General features: G+C 54.1%; 1 protein-coding gene across 3 annotated transcripts in view; it reads left to right on the top strand.

Annotated features, from left to right (window-relative positions):
- The window catches only part of Otof (otoferlin), a 91,945-nt gene that overhangs the window by 71,290 nt on the left and 4,145 nt on the right, over positions 1–16,510 (top strand). For 2 of the 3 annotated variants that reach the window (XM_075955384.1, XM_075955383.1), the window contains 28 exons: positions 457–643; positions 789–975; positions 2,784–3,007; positions 3,436–3,544; positions 4,272–4,452; positions 4,553–4,673; positions 5,314–5,414; positions 5,518–5,608; positions 5,726–5,842; positions 6,071–6,223; positions 6,505–6,694; positions 6,797–6,921; positions 7,327–7,461; positions 7,923–8,084; positions 8,247–8,366; positions 9,245–9,406; positions 9,528–9,690; positions 10,186–10,316; positions 11,354–11,383; positions 11,704–11,835; positions 12,192–12,258; positions 13,480–13,622; positions 13,712–13,846; positions 14,043–14,180; positions 14,470–14,597; positions 14,701–14,871; positions 15,422–15,582; positions 16,192–16,334. In XM_075955384.1, the coding sequence (XP_075811499.1) occupies positions 457–643; positions 789–975; positions 2,784–3,007; positions 3,436–3,544; positions 4,272–4,452; positions 4,553–4,673; positions 5,314–5,414; positions 5,518–5,608; positions 5,726–5,842; positions 6,071–6,223; positions 6,505–6,694; positions 6,797–6,921; positions 7,327–7,461; positions 7,923–8,084; positions 8,247–8,366; positions 9,245–9,406; positions 9,528–9,690; positions 10,186–10,316; positions 11,354–11,383; positions 11,704–11,835; positions 12,192–12,258; positions 13,480–13,622; positions 13,712–13,846; positions 14,043–14,180; positions 14,470–14,597; positions 14,701–14,871; positions 15,422–15,582; positions 16,192–16,334 (3,907 nt within the window). The remainder of the gene's footprint in view (positions 1–456; positions 644–788; positions 976–2,783; positions 3,008–3,435; positions 3,545–4,271; positions 4,453–4,552; positions 4,674–5,313; positions 5,415–5,517; positions 5,609–5,725; positions 5,843–6,070; positions 6,224–6,504; positions 6,695–6,796; positions 6,922–7,326; positions 7,462–7,922; positions 8,085–8,246; positions 8,367–9,244; positions 9,407–9,527; positions 9,691–10,185; positions 10,317–11,353; positions 11,384–11,703; positions 11,836–12,191; positions 12,259–13,479; positions 13,623–13,711; positions 13,847–14,042; positions 14,181–14,469; positions 14,598–14,700; positions 14,872–15,421; positions 15,583–16,191; positions 16,335–16,510) is intronic. The other variant, XM_075955385.1, reaches the window with a different exon arrangement.

The following is a 16,510-nucleotide window of genomic DNA, read 5'->3' as shown; positions in this document are numbered from 1 at the left end:
GCACTTCCTGGGAAGTGGCTATTCATATCATTGCCACTTTAATGTGGAGGAAGCTGAATCTTGATGAGATGGGAAGCTTTTCCCAAAATCCTAAAAGTGGATAGGCACCACAAATTAGTGTCCTTAATAAAAGTGTGGGTCCTCTGAAGCTGTCCTTCACAGATTATGCCGGGCCCCAGGGGGATGCAACTGCTAAAATGCGGGGGGGGGGGAGATACAGGCCTGTGTGTGTGTGTGTGTGTGCGTGTGTGTGTGTGTACGCACATGCATGCACTCCCACACATACAAGACAGAGAACACACATGTGCAAGCGTGCACTTGCTCTGTCTCATCTCCCTCTCCACCTCTCCTCCTGTCATACTCCTTGAATAGCTCTTGGTCTAAGGACCTAAGATGCAAAGCGGATTGTCTAAGCCTGGTCCATGGTGGATCTGATGTGCTGCCTGCTTCTGACAGGAACTTGCTGCTCCCGGAAGGTGTGCCCGCAGAACGTCAATGGGCCCGGTTCTACGTGAAAATTTACCGGGCAGAGGGACTGCCCCGGATGAACACCAGCCTCATGGCCAACGTGAAGAAGGCTTTCATTGGGGAGAACAAGGATCTCGTCGACCCCTATGTGCAAGTCTTCTTTGCTGGCCAGAAGGTACTGGGGATGGAAATTCCAAAGGATGGGATGATGGGCTTAAAGAACAGGTGGTGGATGGGAGGAAGGGGCACACCAGGAGAAACCTGGAACCTCCAACTGGGAATGCACACAGAACACACTAGCCGTGACTTCATCTCACCAGGGCAAAACTTCGGTGCAGAAGAGCAGCTACGAGCCGCTGTGGAATGAGCAGGTCGTCTTTACAGACCTGTTTCCCCCACTCTGCAAACGCATGAAGGTGCAGATCCGAGACTCCGACAAGGTCAATGACGTGGCCATTGGCACCCATTTTATTGACCTGCGCAAGATTTCCAATGATGGAGACAAAGGTTAGCAGCCTGGCATGGGTGCATCCGGGGCAAGAAGGGACATGAAGGAAGGAGCAGATGAGGCCCCTTTCCCTTACACCACCTCCAGACCTCGGCCAGACAGAGATCGAAGGGTCTTATCTGTAACCCCTCCCTCAAGGAAAGGGAGGATGTAATAACTGCTCGGAGCTGACTGGATTAGCAGTTAGCTGTGTTGCCTTTGCACCTGTTTTCCCATTGGCCAAGTGACAACAAGAACTATCATATGTTACAGTGCACACACTCTGTAAATGTAATCTCCGAGTTCTCACTAGTACTGGTGAGCACCTGTGGGGACTGACCGTACCCCAGAATCCGGGAACGATGCCGGGCACAAGGACACAGTGAGACGAGATGCCACTCCTAACCCTCCTCATGTCCCTGGGGGAATCAGAGAGAGAGAGAGAGAGAGAGAGAGAGAGAGAGAGAGAGAGAGAGAGGTGATACCAAATGACCAGAACAGTGGGAAACAATAGAACAGAAGAAACAACAGCCCACAGTGCAGTTCTGCATCCAGGAGATACCCAGAAGCCATGAATTCAGACTCAGATGATAGACTGGTGCTTCAGGAACAAAGAGAGGGTGTCCGGGAACACCTGCTCAGGGTGTGGGGCTTCTTCAGGGTGTGCTAGACCATGACAATGGGTGTACAACCTACTGAACATACTCTAGCCACCAAATATATACTTTAAATGCCAAATTTTATCAATGAATTATATCTCAATTTTTAATGCTGTGTTTACAAAACAAAAATTAAATATAAGAGCTGAGGAAATAGTTTGTGAGGATGAGTTCAATCCTCAGAAACTATTGTTTAAAAAAAAAATAGGGCATGATGGCATGGGCTTGTAATCCCAGCACTGGGGAGGCAGAAACAGACACATCTCTGGGGCTCCCTGAATCCCAGCCAGTCTAGCCAACTTGCCAAGTTCCAGGTCACTAAGAAACCCTGTCTCAAAAAAGAAAAAAAGAACAGTGCTTGAAGAATGACATCAAAAACTGGCCTCCATGTACACACAGTGCACATACACACATACACACATGCGCGCGCGCGCCCACACACACACACACACACACACACAATAGTTTTGCTTTGTTTGTTTGTTTGTTTGTCTTATCATGTAGACCAGGCTGGCTTTGAACTTGAAAGAGATCTGCCTGCTAGGATTTAAAGTGTGGGCCCACATTCAGATTCTGGCAAGAAAGGAAGGAAGGAAGGGAGGGAGGGAGGGAGGGAGGAAGGAAGGAAGGAAAAGACATAAAGACGAATTAGATTCACATAAGGCAAGCCCCAACAAATCCTGAGCATGAGAGAATTGACTGGTGACAGATACAGAAAATGAGGCTGTTTCACCCCCAAGGTCCTGATCAACCCACTGTGGTCACAGCCCAAGCTGCTGCTTCCTGATGGAGCTGAGGACCCATAAATAATCAAGAGAACACAGAGAGGAGGGAAGGTCCCCTGAGCAGGAGAGGCAGGATAGATGGGCATCCTTTATCTAGAAATAAAACCAAGAGTGGAGGATCCATGTTGTGGAGTGTGGGAAGAGTTGGCACCTGTCTGAAGGTGGTGCCTACAGCAATGGAAAACGGGAGTCTGGCTTTCTATCCCACACACCTTGCCAAGGCTCCTGCAGAGAATAAGATACCAGAAGGCAGGCCATATAGGCATGAGTGAGAAAACTGCTCCGCACCTCCCTAGCACCCAATAGCCAAGTCCACAAGGATCCCTGACTCCTGAGCGAGCCTTGGATAGGACACAATCTTTCTACCTCCCCTCACTGACACAGGCTTCCTGCCCACGCTTGGCCCAGCCTGGGTGAACATGTACGGCTCCACGCGCAACTACACACTGCTGGACGAACACCAGGACCTGAACGAGGGCCTGGGGGAGGGTGTGTCCTTCCGTGCCCGCCTCATGCTGGGACTGGCTGTGGAGATCCTGGACACCTCCAACCCAGAGCTCACCAGCTCCACGGAAGTGCAGGTGGAACAGGCCACACCTGTCTCGGAGGTGAGGGCAAGGCTGCGCTGGGTCCAGGTCCCTCACTGGATCCTCTCCTCAACACGCCAGCAGAGTTCTAGTTTTTCCCTAGAGCTGCGCTGTCTACTCAGGGGCCCTCATCTGGCCCTTTTGAAAGACCTCAGTCCTCACCTACTATTGACTATGCGCTACACCAAGATTCCATTATAGACACCAGCAACCAAGATGGCACCCCGCCTCTGCTCCTCTTCTCAGCCATGGCTATTCTTGTAGCTATAGAGCTAGCCATTCTCTCAAGAACAACCAGGCTGGGGACTTGAGTCCAGACTTCCCAGACCCAGAACTGAGTAGGATACACCCCAACTGTCAGCCAGATGCCTATCTATGACATTAGGAGCCTGACCCAGGTCTGCTGCCCCACTAAAACTCAATGTAAGTGTTAACTGCCTCCCCCACAGAGCTGCACAGGAAGAATGGAAGAATTTTTCCTATTTGGAGCCTTCTTGGAAGCCTCAATGATTGACCGGAAAAACGGGGACAAGCCGATTACCTTTGAAGTAACCATAGGTGAGAGCTGCTGGGATCATGGGAAGCGTTTCCAGCTTCTGGGTTGTCACTGTGAGCCACATACCCTGGGCTACAAAGAGTGGGTGCCTTAAGGTTTCTATAGCTGCAACAAAACACCATGGCCATAAAGCAAGGTGGGGAGGAAAGGGTTTATTTGGCTCACACTGCCATATTGCTGTTTATATTGAAGGAAGTCAGGACAGGAACTCAAACAGGGTAGGATCCTGGAGGCAGGAGCTGATGCAGAGGCCATGGAGGGTGCTACTTACTGGTTTGCTCAGCCTGCTTTCTTATAGAACCCAGGACCACCAGCCCAGGGATGGCACCACCCACCATGGTCTGGGCCATCCCCCATTTGATTATTAATTGAAAAAAAAAAGCCTTACGGCTAGATCTCAAGGAGGCATCTCGTCAGCTGAGGCGCCTTCCTCTCTGATGGCTCTAGCCGTCGAGTTGACACACAAAACCAGCCAGCACAGTGGGCGGATTGATGGGTTTTCCTGACTGTCCTCAAATGCTCATGAAGCATCTCTGGTTCTTGAGAGTGTACCTGACCATAAGAGGGGTCAGCCATCACTCCACCAAAGAGCCAACTCTCTCCCTTATGAGCGACGGGTCCTTTCACTGGATGGTGCTGTCAGAGCCCTTTACCTCTCCAGGAGAAACATGGACTGGACGGAGGGGGGAATGAGTAAGGAAAGGACTTTAAAAGCCACTCTCTGTCCAGGAAACTGTGGCAATGAAGTCGATGGCATGTCTCGGCCCCAGCGGCCTCGGCCCCGGAAGGAGCCTGGGGATGAAGAAGAAGTAGACTTGATTCAGAACTCCAGTGATGACGAGGGGGATGAAGGCGGAGACCTGGCCTCAGTGTCTTCCACCCCACCTATGCGGCCCCAGATCACAGACAGGTGGGTCCTGCCACTTGCGTCAGCTCCAGTGACCTTGGCCCTCACCTCCCAGGACCCTACGCCTCAACATCCTTCAACCTTCCTCTGCATCCGACTCCAGGAACTACTTTCACCTGCCCTACCTGGAGCGCAAGCCCTGCATCTACATCAAGAGTTGGTGGCCTGACCAGAGACGACGCCTCTACAATGCAAACATCATGGACCACATAGCTGATAAGCTGGTCAGGGCCAGGCGAGAGGTGGTGGGATCTGGAATTCCGGGCGTGTATGGGGGCCTCACCTGTAAAACACAGGCTGTCTATCTAGAGGCTCTCTTGGTTTTTTGTTTTTGTTTTTGTTTTTGTTTTTTTTTTTTTTTTTTGGTTTTTCGAGACAGGGTTTCTCTGTAGCTTTGGAGCCTGTCCTGGAACTCCCTTTGTAGACCAGGCTGGCCTCGAACTCACAGATATCCTCCTGCCTCTGCCTCCCAAGTGCTGGGATTAAAGGCGTGCGCCACCACTGCCCGGCTAGAGGCTCTCTTGAAATAGAGAAGGGGGACGCCCAACAGGGCCCGGAGCTCTGGAGTAGTCTAAGGGTCTGCCTCTCTAGGTCTGGTCTCTCAGAGACCACTAGGCAAGGTTCAGGTATGCACAAGGCCTCTACCCAGCCCTGGGTCCTTCTTCCTGAAGGAGCTGAGGACCCATGAATCACTAAGAGTCCCCAGAGTCTACAACAGGACCTGGGGACTTGGTGGCTCCTTCATAATATAGATGACATATATAAGCCCACATTACTAGGTTCCTCTGTCCTGGGGTAAATGGGAAAGACATCTGGGAGGAGGAGGGCTGAGGCCCGGAGTGCACCTGAAACCCTGGTTCACAGGAAGAAGGTTTGAATGACGTGCAGGAGATGATCAAAACGGAGAAGTCCTACCCAGAGCGCCGCCTCCGGGGTGTGCTGGAGGAACTGAGCTGTGGCTGCCAGTGAGAAGATGGATGGGGACGGTAGGGTGGGACAGGGGACACTGTAGCCGGGTCAGCGCAGAGGAGGCTAAGCCCTGGCTCTGTCCCACCCATCCCTCTGCAGTCGCTTCCTCTCCCTCTCCGACAAGGACCAGGGTCACTCGTCCCGCACCAAGCTGGACCGGGAGCGCCTCAAATCCTGTATGAGGGAGCTGGTGAGGCTACAGCTGGACCCCGGGATCAGGGAAGTCAATGGACAGGGGCCTGTTCTGGATGTCATAGCTCAAGCTGTCACCGAAAGCTGAGTGTTCCTCCTACACTCTTCCCAACAGGAAAGCATGGGACAGCAGGCCAAGAGCCTGAGGGCCCAAGTGAAGCGACATACTGTACGGGACAAGCTGAGGCTATGCCAGAACTTCCTACAGAAGCTACGCTTCCTGGCAGATGAGGTGGGTGGCCTAAAGGGCAGGGACAGCATAGAAAGGTGCTGGCGTGAAAGTCCGCCCGGCTCGGATGGCCACGATTGACAAGACTGAGCAGGCCCAGTGGGAGAAAAAGAAGACCCAGGAATGAGGGTCTTTCCCTTCCAAGCCCCAGGAGCGTGGTGCAGCCGGCTCAGGGTCCCACTACACTGAAGCTGATTCTCCCTGGCTTGTGCCCTTGCTCCTCTGCCGCAGCCCCAGCACAGCATTCCAGATGTGTTCATCTGGATGATGAGCAACAACAAGCGCATCGCCTATGCCCGGGTGCCCTCCAAAGACCTCCTCTTCTCCATTGTGGAGGAGGAACTGGGCAAGGACTGCGCCAAAGTCAAGACCCTCTTCCTCAAGGTGCTGCCGGGGATGGGACTTAGGTGGGGCAAGGCGGGTTCTTGTAGAGGCTCCACTGAGTCTGGCAAGCCTAAGGGAAGGGGGTGGAGCCCTTAACTAGCAGGTATTCAGAGGGCTGGTGCCCCCCCCTTCTGTCCATCCCTTAGTCTCCCACCCCCACATCTATACAGTGAAGGGGTAGGCACAACTCTGCCTGAGGCTTCAACACCACCCGGGGCATCCCTTACCCTGTGGGCCCTGGAAGCTGTCAGGCTCTTGGTGACCTCGATCCTGCCCCCCAGCTGCCAGGGAAGAGGGGCTTTGGCTCAGCAGGTTGGACAGTACAGGCCAAGCTGGAGCTCTACCTGTGGCTGGGCCTCAGTAAGCAGCGAAAGGACTTCCTGTGTGGCCTGCCCTGTGGCTTCGAGGAGGTCAAAGCAGCCCAAGGCCTGGGTCTGCACTCCTTTCCGCCAATCAGCCTGGTCTACACCAGTGAGTGAGGATTCCTCATCCTGAGTGGGCCACTCTCCCAGCTTGTACCCCCAGAGGGCCACGGGGGCCGTATGGCATGGCTCAGCCCACTCTTCCCCACAGAGAAGCAAGTCTTCCAGCTCCGAGCCCACATGTATCAGGCCCGAAGCCTCTTTGCTGCCGACAGCAGTGGGCTCTCTGATCCTTTTGCCCGCGTCTTCTTCATCAACCAGAGCCAGTGCACGGAGGTAAGGGCCTGGGGGGCGGGGCTCTGGGGGAGGGGCCTGAGGGGAGTGGCCCTGAGGGGAGGGGCTCGGGGGGAGGGGCCCTGAGGAGAGGGGGCTCTGCGGGGTAGGAGGTCTCTGGCTTTGGGAGCACCGGAAAGCCACACAATTGGTCTGCTAGTTCCCCAGATCTCAGAGGGAAGCCCTTTGGGCAACTGGCTAGGCTGGTAAAAGTCACCAGCTTGGACTAGAGCTATGCCCACAAGGCAAGAAAACTTTGGCAAGGTGCTGGGAACAGACTTCATAGGAGCCTTGACTTTCAGATTTCTGGAAAAGTAGGGGACTCAAACACCCTACAGGTTCCCTGTGGCCCATGACTAGGAGTGGTGTCCGCCACTTATTCTCTCTGCCCCTCACTCCATGGTGCAGGTTCTGAATGAGACATTGTGTCCCACTTGGGACCAGATGCTGGTGTTTGACAACCTGGAGCTGTACGGTGAAGCTCATGAGTTACGAGACGATCCCCCCATCATTGTCATTGAAATCTATGACCAGGACTCCATGGTAAGGGTGGGCAGCGGCACCAGCGACCTCTAGTGGACCCTGCCTCTGCGGGTTCCTCCCCTCCCCCTGCGCTAAGCTCTGTGCTGGGGAGAGTGGCTGGTGACCAAGCTTGCCGGGTGCCTCCTGGCCACCCACAACCTGACCCTTTTCCGGTACCATGAGCCTCTTGGGGACCAGGAGAAAACCCTGATGTTTTCCACTTCCTGGGCAAACACACGGAAGCCAATGTCTTCCAGAGACATTACCAGGAAGCCCTATGCCACAGCTCCACCCCCACTCCAGGGCTCTGCTCCCTACCTATGTTCATCACAATCTGTAGCAGCCTTGCTGCTCTCCATGGAGGTTCTGGTGTGGGGGGCGGAAGAGAGCAGGATAATACCCTTTCCAAGAGGGGCTAACTGCCTATAAGCCAACTCAACTGTTGGGGTGCCCGAGGGAATGCTAGAGTGTTGTTGTGTTAGGGTAAAGCTGACTTCATGGGCCGGACCTTCGCCAAGCCCCTGGTGAAGATGGCAGATGAGGCATACTGCCCGCCTCGCTTTCCGCCCCAGCTTGAGTACTACCAGATCTACCGAGGCAATGCCACGGCCGGAGACCTCCTGGCTGCCTTTGAGCTGCTACAGGTAAATGGCAGGCGAAGGGGATGGGGGCGGGCTTGAAAGCTGGGGCTGGGAGTAAGATCTCAGGGCCTTTGGGCTCTCTGGCCTGCCCTTTGCTTCTGATCTCATGACACCAACTTACTGGGGAAAGGGCCTGCCACTATGATTTATGACCTTGTTCCTCAGATTGGGCCATCAGGGAAGGCTGACCTGCCGCCCATCAATGGCCCAGTGGACATGGACAGAGGACCCATCATGCCTGTGCCCGTGGGAATCCGGCCAGTGCTCAGCAAGTATCGTGTGGAGGTGTGCACCAACCAGCTCCCAGATCATGACCTGGAGACTTATTAGTTAGGAATGCTCAGCCTAGCTTAGGCTCGTTTCTGGCTAGCTCTTTTAACTTAACCTGTTTCTCTTTACTTAACTTTTGTCTTGGGGCTTTTTTGCTTTCCTTCTGCATATCTTACTTTCACTGTTTCTTGTGTCTGGCTGGTGGCTGCCTGACTTCTGGCCCTGGGTGTGTCTCTCTCCTTCTCCCTCTTCTTTCTCCTTCTCTCCTCTCACTCTTCTCTAATCTCGAGTCCTTCTCCTATTTATTCTTTCTGCCCACCAGCTCCACCTATTCCTCTCCTGCCTAGCTATTGGCAGTCAGCTTTTTATTAGCCCAATCAGGTGCCTTAGACGGTCAAGGTGAAACAGATGCAACACATCTTTATGCAATTAAACACATATTCTTACATCATTAAATAAGTGCAACATAAACAAATATAACAGTTAAAGTCATATTCCTCAGAATAAACAAACGTAACACCTCTTTACATAGTTGAAGTAATTTCCACAACAGAGGTGCGTGAGGGCTCCGTGCACCTCCCTGCCCTGCGTGTGACCTTTGCCCAAGTCACCCTGAGACTTTTGCCCCATGAAAAGCCATGAGTGTACATTCCACACAAGCCATCAAACTCCTGGTCCCCTAGCCAGAAAAGGATAGTGAGGGCCCAAGAGTGGAGGGGACTTGTCCAAGATCACACTCCCTGGAACCAGCAGCTCTGGCATAGAACCCTAGTCTAGTGCACTGCCCCTGCCCGTGGTGATCTTGCTTCCACCTCCCACCCTGTTACTGCTCAGGTGACCCTTCCCAGCCACCCCGGGCTCCCTTCACAAAGCCACCCTCCCCCTGCTCTCAGGTGCTGTTCTGGGGCCTGAGGGACTTGAAAAGGGTGAACCTGGCCCAGGTGGACCGACCACGGGTGGACATCGAGTGTGCAGGAAAGGGGGTACAATCATCCCTGATCCACAATTATAAGAAGAACCCCAATTTCAACACCCTGGTCAAGTGGTTTGAAGTGGTGAGTGTGGGAGCCAGCAGAGCCTAGCAGGGCTGGGTGTGACCAGTGCAGTGTGCCTTAGCCAACCTCTTCTGCCCCTTCTCTGAGGCATAGGCTGTAGCATGTCACTGTCATCTCTCAGGACCTCCCAGAGAATGAGCTGCTGCACCCGCCCTTGAACATCCGAGTGGTGGACTGCCGGGCCTTTGGACGATACACCCTGGTGGGCTCCCATGCAGTCAGCTCACTGCGGCGCTTCATCTACCGACCCCCAGACCGCTCAGCCCCCAATTGGAACACCACAGGTATGGAGGCTTGGCTCTAGTCAGCTCCTAGAAGGGCCTGTCTCACAGTGCAGTTCAAGTATCCAGTAGGATTTCCTCTAGGGCATCTCTATGGGGCAGTGTGGCAGTGTAGCAGGGCTGGAGTGGGGGTGGGGGGATGGACAGCCTTAGGGTCAGAGAAGGCAGCACAGGGCTGCCCTTCACTCTGAGGCCCACAGCTAGTCCCGACAGGCCCTCAAAAGGCTGAGAGCAGACGGCTTCTTCTCCCAGGTGATGGAGGAGACCCAGGTCCCCCGCTGGGCATAGCCTCTGGGCCTCGCCTCAGTTCTGCTGTCTGAATGCACAAGGATCCATCCCTCTCTCTAGATCACTTCCCTTCCTTGTGCCTAGCTTGTTCTTGCATCTGCCCTGTCCCTCTGCCCTAAGAAAGCTCCAGAATCTGCCGTAGGCTGTTCTTCCTACCTTACTGCTTCTCACTGTGACTCTGCTCCTCCTGTCTGTCGTCTGTCTGTCCAGTCAGGCTTCTCCGGGGCTACCACGTGCTGTGCAATGGGGGCCCCTCTTCTCGCCCCACAGGGGAGGTTGTAGTGAGCATGGAACCAGAGGTGCCCGTCAAGAAGCTGGAGACCATGGTGAAGTTGGATGCGGTAAGGCCAGTGTCCAGCTCCCGGCTGGCCGGGGACACACAAACACAGGTGGCACATTGGAGAGCCAGGCAGACCTGTCCTGATAGTGCAACTCTGACTTAACTCTTTAAGTGAAGTTATCAAGAACAAACCTTGGTTCACATGGAACTGTCTGGAAGTGGGGGAGAACTAAGGAGTGTACGTGTGTCTGCACATGAGCAGATGGTACATATGTACAAGAGAAGTAGTTATGGTTAGAGGCAATGACCTGCAATGTTTCATACTTCAGAAACGCCCCCTAGGCAATGAAATGCTTATGAGAGAGGTGTGGCCTGTACAGGTGACGCCCCAGGAGCCTGGGCGGGGGGGGGGGGAGGAGCTCCACAGGGAAGGTCCTGTTCCTCAGGGGGGTCTACCTGGCAGAGGAAGGTCTATAGGAGAGGGCAGGATGGGCTAGCCTGGAGTCAGCCTCCTGAGGCCTCGTCTCTGCTCAGAGCACGGAGGGACTCCCTCCCAGTCACATTTTCAGGCTCCTGATCTCTACCTCGCTCGATTCACACAGCCTGGGGGTATTTCCTAGCTCCTGCGGCCTGGTCTAAAGTGCTTTTCCCTTGACCTGGCCAGTGTATAGAATTGGGGCTTCCAGTGGTCTCTAGAAAGGACAATGGGTCCTGCAGCTCCGGGTAACGCTGCCTGGAAAGCTCACTGCCCAGGTGCCCAGTTTTGAACATTCTGCTGCCCAGCTCCCACCCCTTCCTCATACACTCCTCGTTATTCATAAAAGCTCCCAGCTGACTCTAAGGTACTGGCTGCCAGGGATCTAGTAAGCCAGAGAGAACAGCAGAAGTAGCCTTGAGTAGGCCCTTAGTCACCTTAACAGGCAGCCTGCTCTTGTGAGTTTGAAGCTTGCCTTGTGGTCAAGAAAGAAAAGTAAGCATTGGTCCCTGTGTGCGCCCTCGTGGCTCCTGGCTTCTCACTTTCTGCGCTGGCCCACTGCCTCTCCCTTGGGTTCTCAGTGGCCAATCCTGTCCTGTCTCCTTGGTTCCTTCCCTCTACAGACTTCCGATGCTGTGGTCAAGGTGGATGTGGTAAGTGATTGAGCTATGCAAGGACCCTCGGGCAAGAGAGCCATTTACTTACAGCAGTGCCAGGTCAGAAGGCCAACTTCTTGGACCTAGCCATCCTTCCCTGAGTGCCCGTCCTGTGGCTGCCAGTGGCAGGCTGTGGTTCTTACAGGGTTATGGTATCCTCTGCACCAAGGCCTTGCCTCCATGGCATTGGTGGCCCCCTGGTACTATGACAAGGGGCGGGCTCTCTGGGATCAGATAGCCAGAGTGGGAAGAGATCATTCAGGGTCCCGAGAAAGAAAGAAGGAGAGCCTATGGACGGTCGCCCTGCCAATCCCCAGGCTGAGGAGGAGAAGGAAAAGAAGAAGAAGAAAAAGAAAGGCGCGTCAGACGAAGCAGAGGAAGAGGAGCCTGATGAGAGCATGCTGGATTGGTGGTCCAAGTATTTTGCCTCCATCGACACAATGAAGGAGGTGAGAGCCGGATGTGAGCTGGGAGGAAGGAGGAAAGGGTGGCAGGTGCCCCAGCTCTAAATCACATCCACTTCTCCAGCTCCTATCCTAACCCGCAGAACCAGCTCCTTGAAATCTCCCTTCAGAGTCTGCCCTCCTTGGGCTGGTAGCCAGTTGACCTTCATGGCTGAGTCCCCTCTCATCAGTCCCACAAAGATCTCTTGCATCTGCATGCTGAGGCAGATAGCGTACAAGGTGCTGTGGGAGTCAGAGATAGGGTGCCACCAATGCCCTGAGCAACGCACACATGAAACGAAGGTGACAATGCCACCGGCTGTGACCTGGAGAGTCAGGGAAACCCCTTCATGTTTTGGCAGCAACTTCGACAACACGAGTCCTCTGGAACTGACTTAGAAGAGAAGGAAGAAATGGATACCACTGAGGGTGAGCCCCGAACCCCTGGCATCCAGACCCCTGGCATCCACGACAATGTCTGATGCTTCCAGCCCTACTCCCAGACCTGGGCTCCAAGGATCAAGCTAAGAACCTCTTCTACAGTAGTTTCCACTCTGACCAGTTCAACAACCACAGCACCAGACAGACACGCAGAACCATAGACTATCTGAGCTGGAAGGGACATCCCTAGCTTGTCCCGCCCAGCATTTTCAATAACCTTTTCCATGGAACAGCATCAGGGCTATTCTGGATGAGAAAGGATACAGTGGTGAGATCTGTTTAGGAAACGCTGGTTTAAGCAGGTTTCCTTTGGTGCAAGATGTCTCAGAGCCTTTATGTTAGTATTGATTACACAGGGTGTGTGTGTGTGTGTGTGTGTGTGTGTGTGTGTGTGTGTGTATGCGTGCGTGCGCATGCGCGCACGCACACGCGCACTCTCACTGCTTCTGTGTACACCAGACTAGTTGGCCTGTGAGTGTCCAGGAATTCTCCAGTCTCTACCTCCCATTTCCCCATAGGAGTTCTGGGTTTATAGACACTTCTGCTATGCATTCAGCTTTTACATGAATTCCTGGGGTTCAAATTTAGGCCCTCACACTTGCAAAGCCGTTTCACCCTCTGAGCCGTCTCCCCAAGCACTGGGGTTATCGGTTTTTCAAAGGAAGACAGTATAGAAATGATTTCTTCTTTTCTCCTAAGCACACCAATGGCGCATATGCCCGGGATCTCACTGGATGCAGCTTGGAAAGTACTAATAGGAAGCAGCCTCATCAATATAAACCTAGAAAACAAAGGGGGCGGGCACAGTTCCACACAAACAAGCCCCCTGACTCCAGATCCAATGCCTTCCCCACTCAGTCTACCAAGAGCAGACAACATCCTGTGTAGGGACTGACCTATGTAGGCGTGGCCTGCAGTTTGCACCTCTGGAACGCGTGGAGACTCTAACGTCAGGCAGTGGTGGCGCACGCCTTTAATCCCAGCACTCTGGAGGCAGAGGCAGGTGGATCTCTGAGTTCAAGGCCAGCCTGGTCTACAGAGCCAGTTCCAAAAACAACAACAACAACAACATTGAGAGAGGGAGAGAGAGAGACTCCGAATTAAATGGGAAAGAAGTAGTGACTCCGGATCTCGATCTCAGGCCTTTCTGCTCTTTCCCTTTCTACCCCATGCTCACCTAAGCTGACTAGGGCCTCCTTCTCTTCTTAGGGTCAGGCCCGAAGGGGCCAATGAAGAGCAAAGAGAAGTCCAGGGCTGCAAAAGAGGAGAAAAAGAAGAAAAACCAGAGCCCTGGCTCTGTCCAGGGATCGGAGGCTCCTGAGAAGAAAAAAGCCAAGATTGACGAGCTTAAGGTCTGGGAGCAGATCCTGCCCAGGTGCGGGGTGGCGGCAGCAGATGGGGCAGGAGGCTGGCATGGGGCCTGACATCCTGGCCTGTCCAGGTGTACCCCAAGGAGCTGGAGTCAGAGTTTGACAACTTTGAGGACTGGCTGCACACCTTCAACCTACTGCGGGGCAAGACAGGGGACGATGAAGATGGCTCCACGGAAGAGGAACGCATCGTGGGTCGGTTCAAGGTCAGACAAGGAGCGTGGCCTGAATGCTGATCCCCTCACAACCTCATTTTCCTGCATCTCTCCCACTGCCCTCTACAATCCTTGTACCATCCATGACCCGGCAGCTGAGGGCTAAGGCCTCGCCACGGTGTGGGCTTGTACTATTGGCTAGCTGGCAACCGGCAGCCTTCCATCCCCGCCCAATGCCTTGCTCCAGGGTTCCCTGTGCGTGTACAAAGTGCCACTCCCAGAGGATGTAGCTCGAGAAGCTGGCTACGACCCCACCTATGGAATGTTTCAAGGCATCCCAAGCAATGACCCCATTAACGTGCTGGTTCGAGTCTATGTGGTCCGGGTAAGACTCCCTTCCCGTTCCTTCTCTGAAAGCCCCCCCCCCCCCCCCGCCTCCTGTTGTAAGGACTGAGGTAGCTTCGAGACATCAGAAGGGTCCACTGGTCTAGTCCGCATCTTTCTAGACAGGAAGTCCAGTACCAGGGACAAGAAGCAGCAACGTCCCTAGAGCCACACCCTGAGATGCTGACTCTAACCCAATGCCCCTGTCCCCACTTTTTAACATCATGGGACCCTCAGGAACAGAGCAAGGGTACCCAGGATTCTACTTAGGCAACACTTTCCCTGACCAGGCCACGGACCTGCACCCAGCTGACATCAATGGCAAAGCTGACCCCTACATCGCCATCAAGCTAGGCAAGACTGACATCCGCGACAAGGAGAACTACATCTCCAAGCAACTCAACCCCATATTTGGGAAGTAAGGCCTTGTGGTACCCTCTCTGCCCACCTCAACTCTCGGTCAAATCCCTACCCATTGCCAATCTCAACCTGAAACCCCCTTCCTATCCCCCACATGGCAGGTCCTTTGACATCGAGGCCTCCTTCCCAATGGAGTCCATGCTGACAGTGGCCGTGTACGACTGGGATCTGGTGGGCACTGATGACCTCATTGGAGAAACCAAGATCGACTTGGAAAACCGCTTCTACAGCAAGCACCGCGCCACCTGTGGCATTGCGCAGACCTACTCCATGTGCGAGGATGGAGTGGGACGGGTCCCTGCGAGGGGCTAAGGACGGGGCAGGGAACAGGGAAGGGGCTGGATGTCTGCTGCATCTCAGCACTAGGACAAGACTCGGGAGCAAAAAGCATGCTAGGATTTCTGTGCTAGGTTATGCCTTCACCCTACATACATTGCATGCAGCTTCAGGGGCTGGGCCTGTCTACTCCAAGACAGGGTAGGGAGGGGATTCCAAGGCAAAGGAGACAGAATCAGGAAAGCGGAAGAGGACAGGACAGTGGATAATGTCTTCTGAGGATCTGGGAAGGCCTCTGCCACTTGAGGCCAAGCAACTTGGTCAAGTTCCTTCCCTGTCTGGTTATCCGATGCCTCACAAGAGCCCTTGAGGGGTGATGGGGGCAGTGTTAGGCAGCACTGGGTGTTAGAGCCAAAGACTAGGCAGAAGGGTCAGCTACCAGTAGTGCTAGTGTCTTGGGTGAACCTGGAGACACAGGCCTATTGCTGAGGTAGGCACTGGCTGACTGTGAAGAGCCGCTTCACGCCTGTGTGTCTCCTCCCACAGACATGGCTACAATATCTGGAGGGACCCCATGAAGCCCAGCCAGATCTTGACTCGTCTATGTAAAGAAGGCAAAGTGGACGGCCCCCACTTTGGTCCCCATGGGAGAGTGAAGGTCGCCAATCGTGTCTTCACGGGGCCTTCAGAAATAGAAGACGAGAATGGTAAAGGGCACTGAAAGCAGCTGACTGGCCCCAGTCCACTGGCCACCAAGGAGCCACACTTCTCTATGGGGGCCTTCCATACCTAGTGCACATGTCCTTAAACTGGGTCCTAGTGACCCTCTGCTCTGTACTCCAGAGCTCCCTCCGTTCTGCCCAGCCACTGCCCTGACACCCTCTCCTGTACCACACTTACCCACACACTGCCCCCCCCCCCCATATCACTCTCTCTCGTTCATCCCCGTGAGCCAGGAAAATACCCCATCCTACAAATGAGCAAAATGAGACTCAGTAAGTTCCAGTTTGGTGACTTACCCAAGCTCATGTATCTCTCCTCCGGAGGCAGAGTAATGGTGTAGGCCTAGGTCTCCCTGGCTCAAAGTCCCCTACACAACCCCATTCCTTTCCCCAAGCCTGGTCAACAAAATTTATAGGTCTCTCCTGAGCCTTGTGTTGCAACTGAGACCTTGGCCTTCCTCTGTGTCTGGTTGCTAGCAGTAAAACGAAGGTGAGGTAGACAGGTCAAAACTCGGGACTTTGTGCTCCTAAGCTCCTGACCCTAGCACAGGGACCCTGGCTGTGGGGATGCACCTGACCCACTGTCACCCACAGGTCAGAAGAAGCCCACAGATGAGCACGTGGCTCTGTCTGCTCTGAGACACTGGGAGGACATTCCCCGAGTGGGTTGCCGCCTTGTACCAGAACACGTGGAGACCAGGCCGCTGCTCAACCCTGACAAGCCCGGCATTGAGCAGGTGGTGTACACATGGCTGGGATCTGGAGTTAGATATCCTCCACCCGGGGTCATAGGGTAGAAACAGAGCTCGTGCTGTCCCCCGTGTCCCCACCGAGGCCAACTGGATGGCAAGTGTGTGTTCTGAGAATCACGTCACGAAGCTGGCGCCCCCAGAAGCTGTCATAAGACTAGAAA

The sequence above is a fragment of the Microtus pennsylvanicus genome, chromosome 21 (genome assembly GCF_037038515.1).
Source record: "Microtus pennsylvanicus isolate mMicPen1 chromosome 21, mMicPen1.hap1, whole genome shotgun sequence".
Classification (NCBI taxonomy): Eukaryota; Metazoa; Chordata; class Mammalia; order Rodentia; family Cricetidae; genus Microtus; species Microtus pennsylvanicus.
The sequence above is the reverse complement of the archived record's forward strand: the minus strand, read 5'-3'. Positions and strand labels throughout refer to the sequence as shown.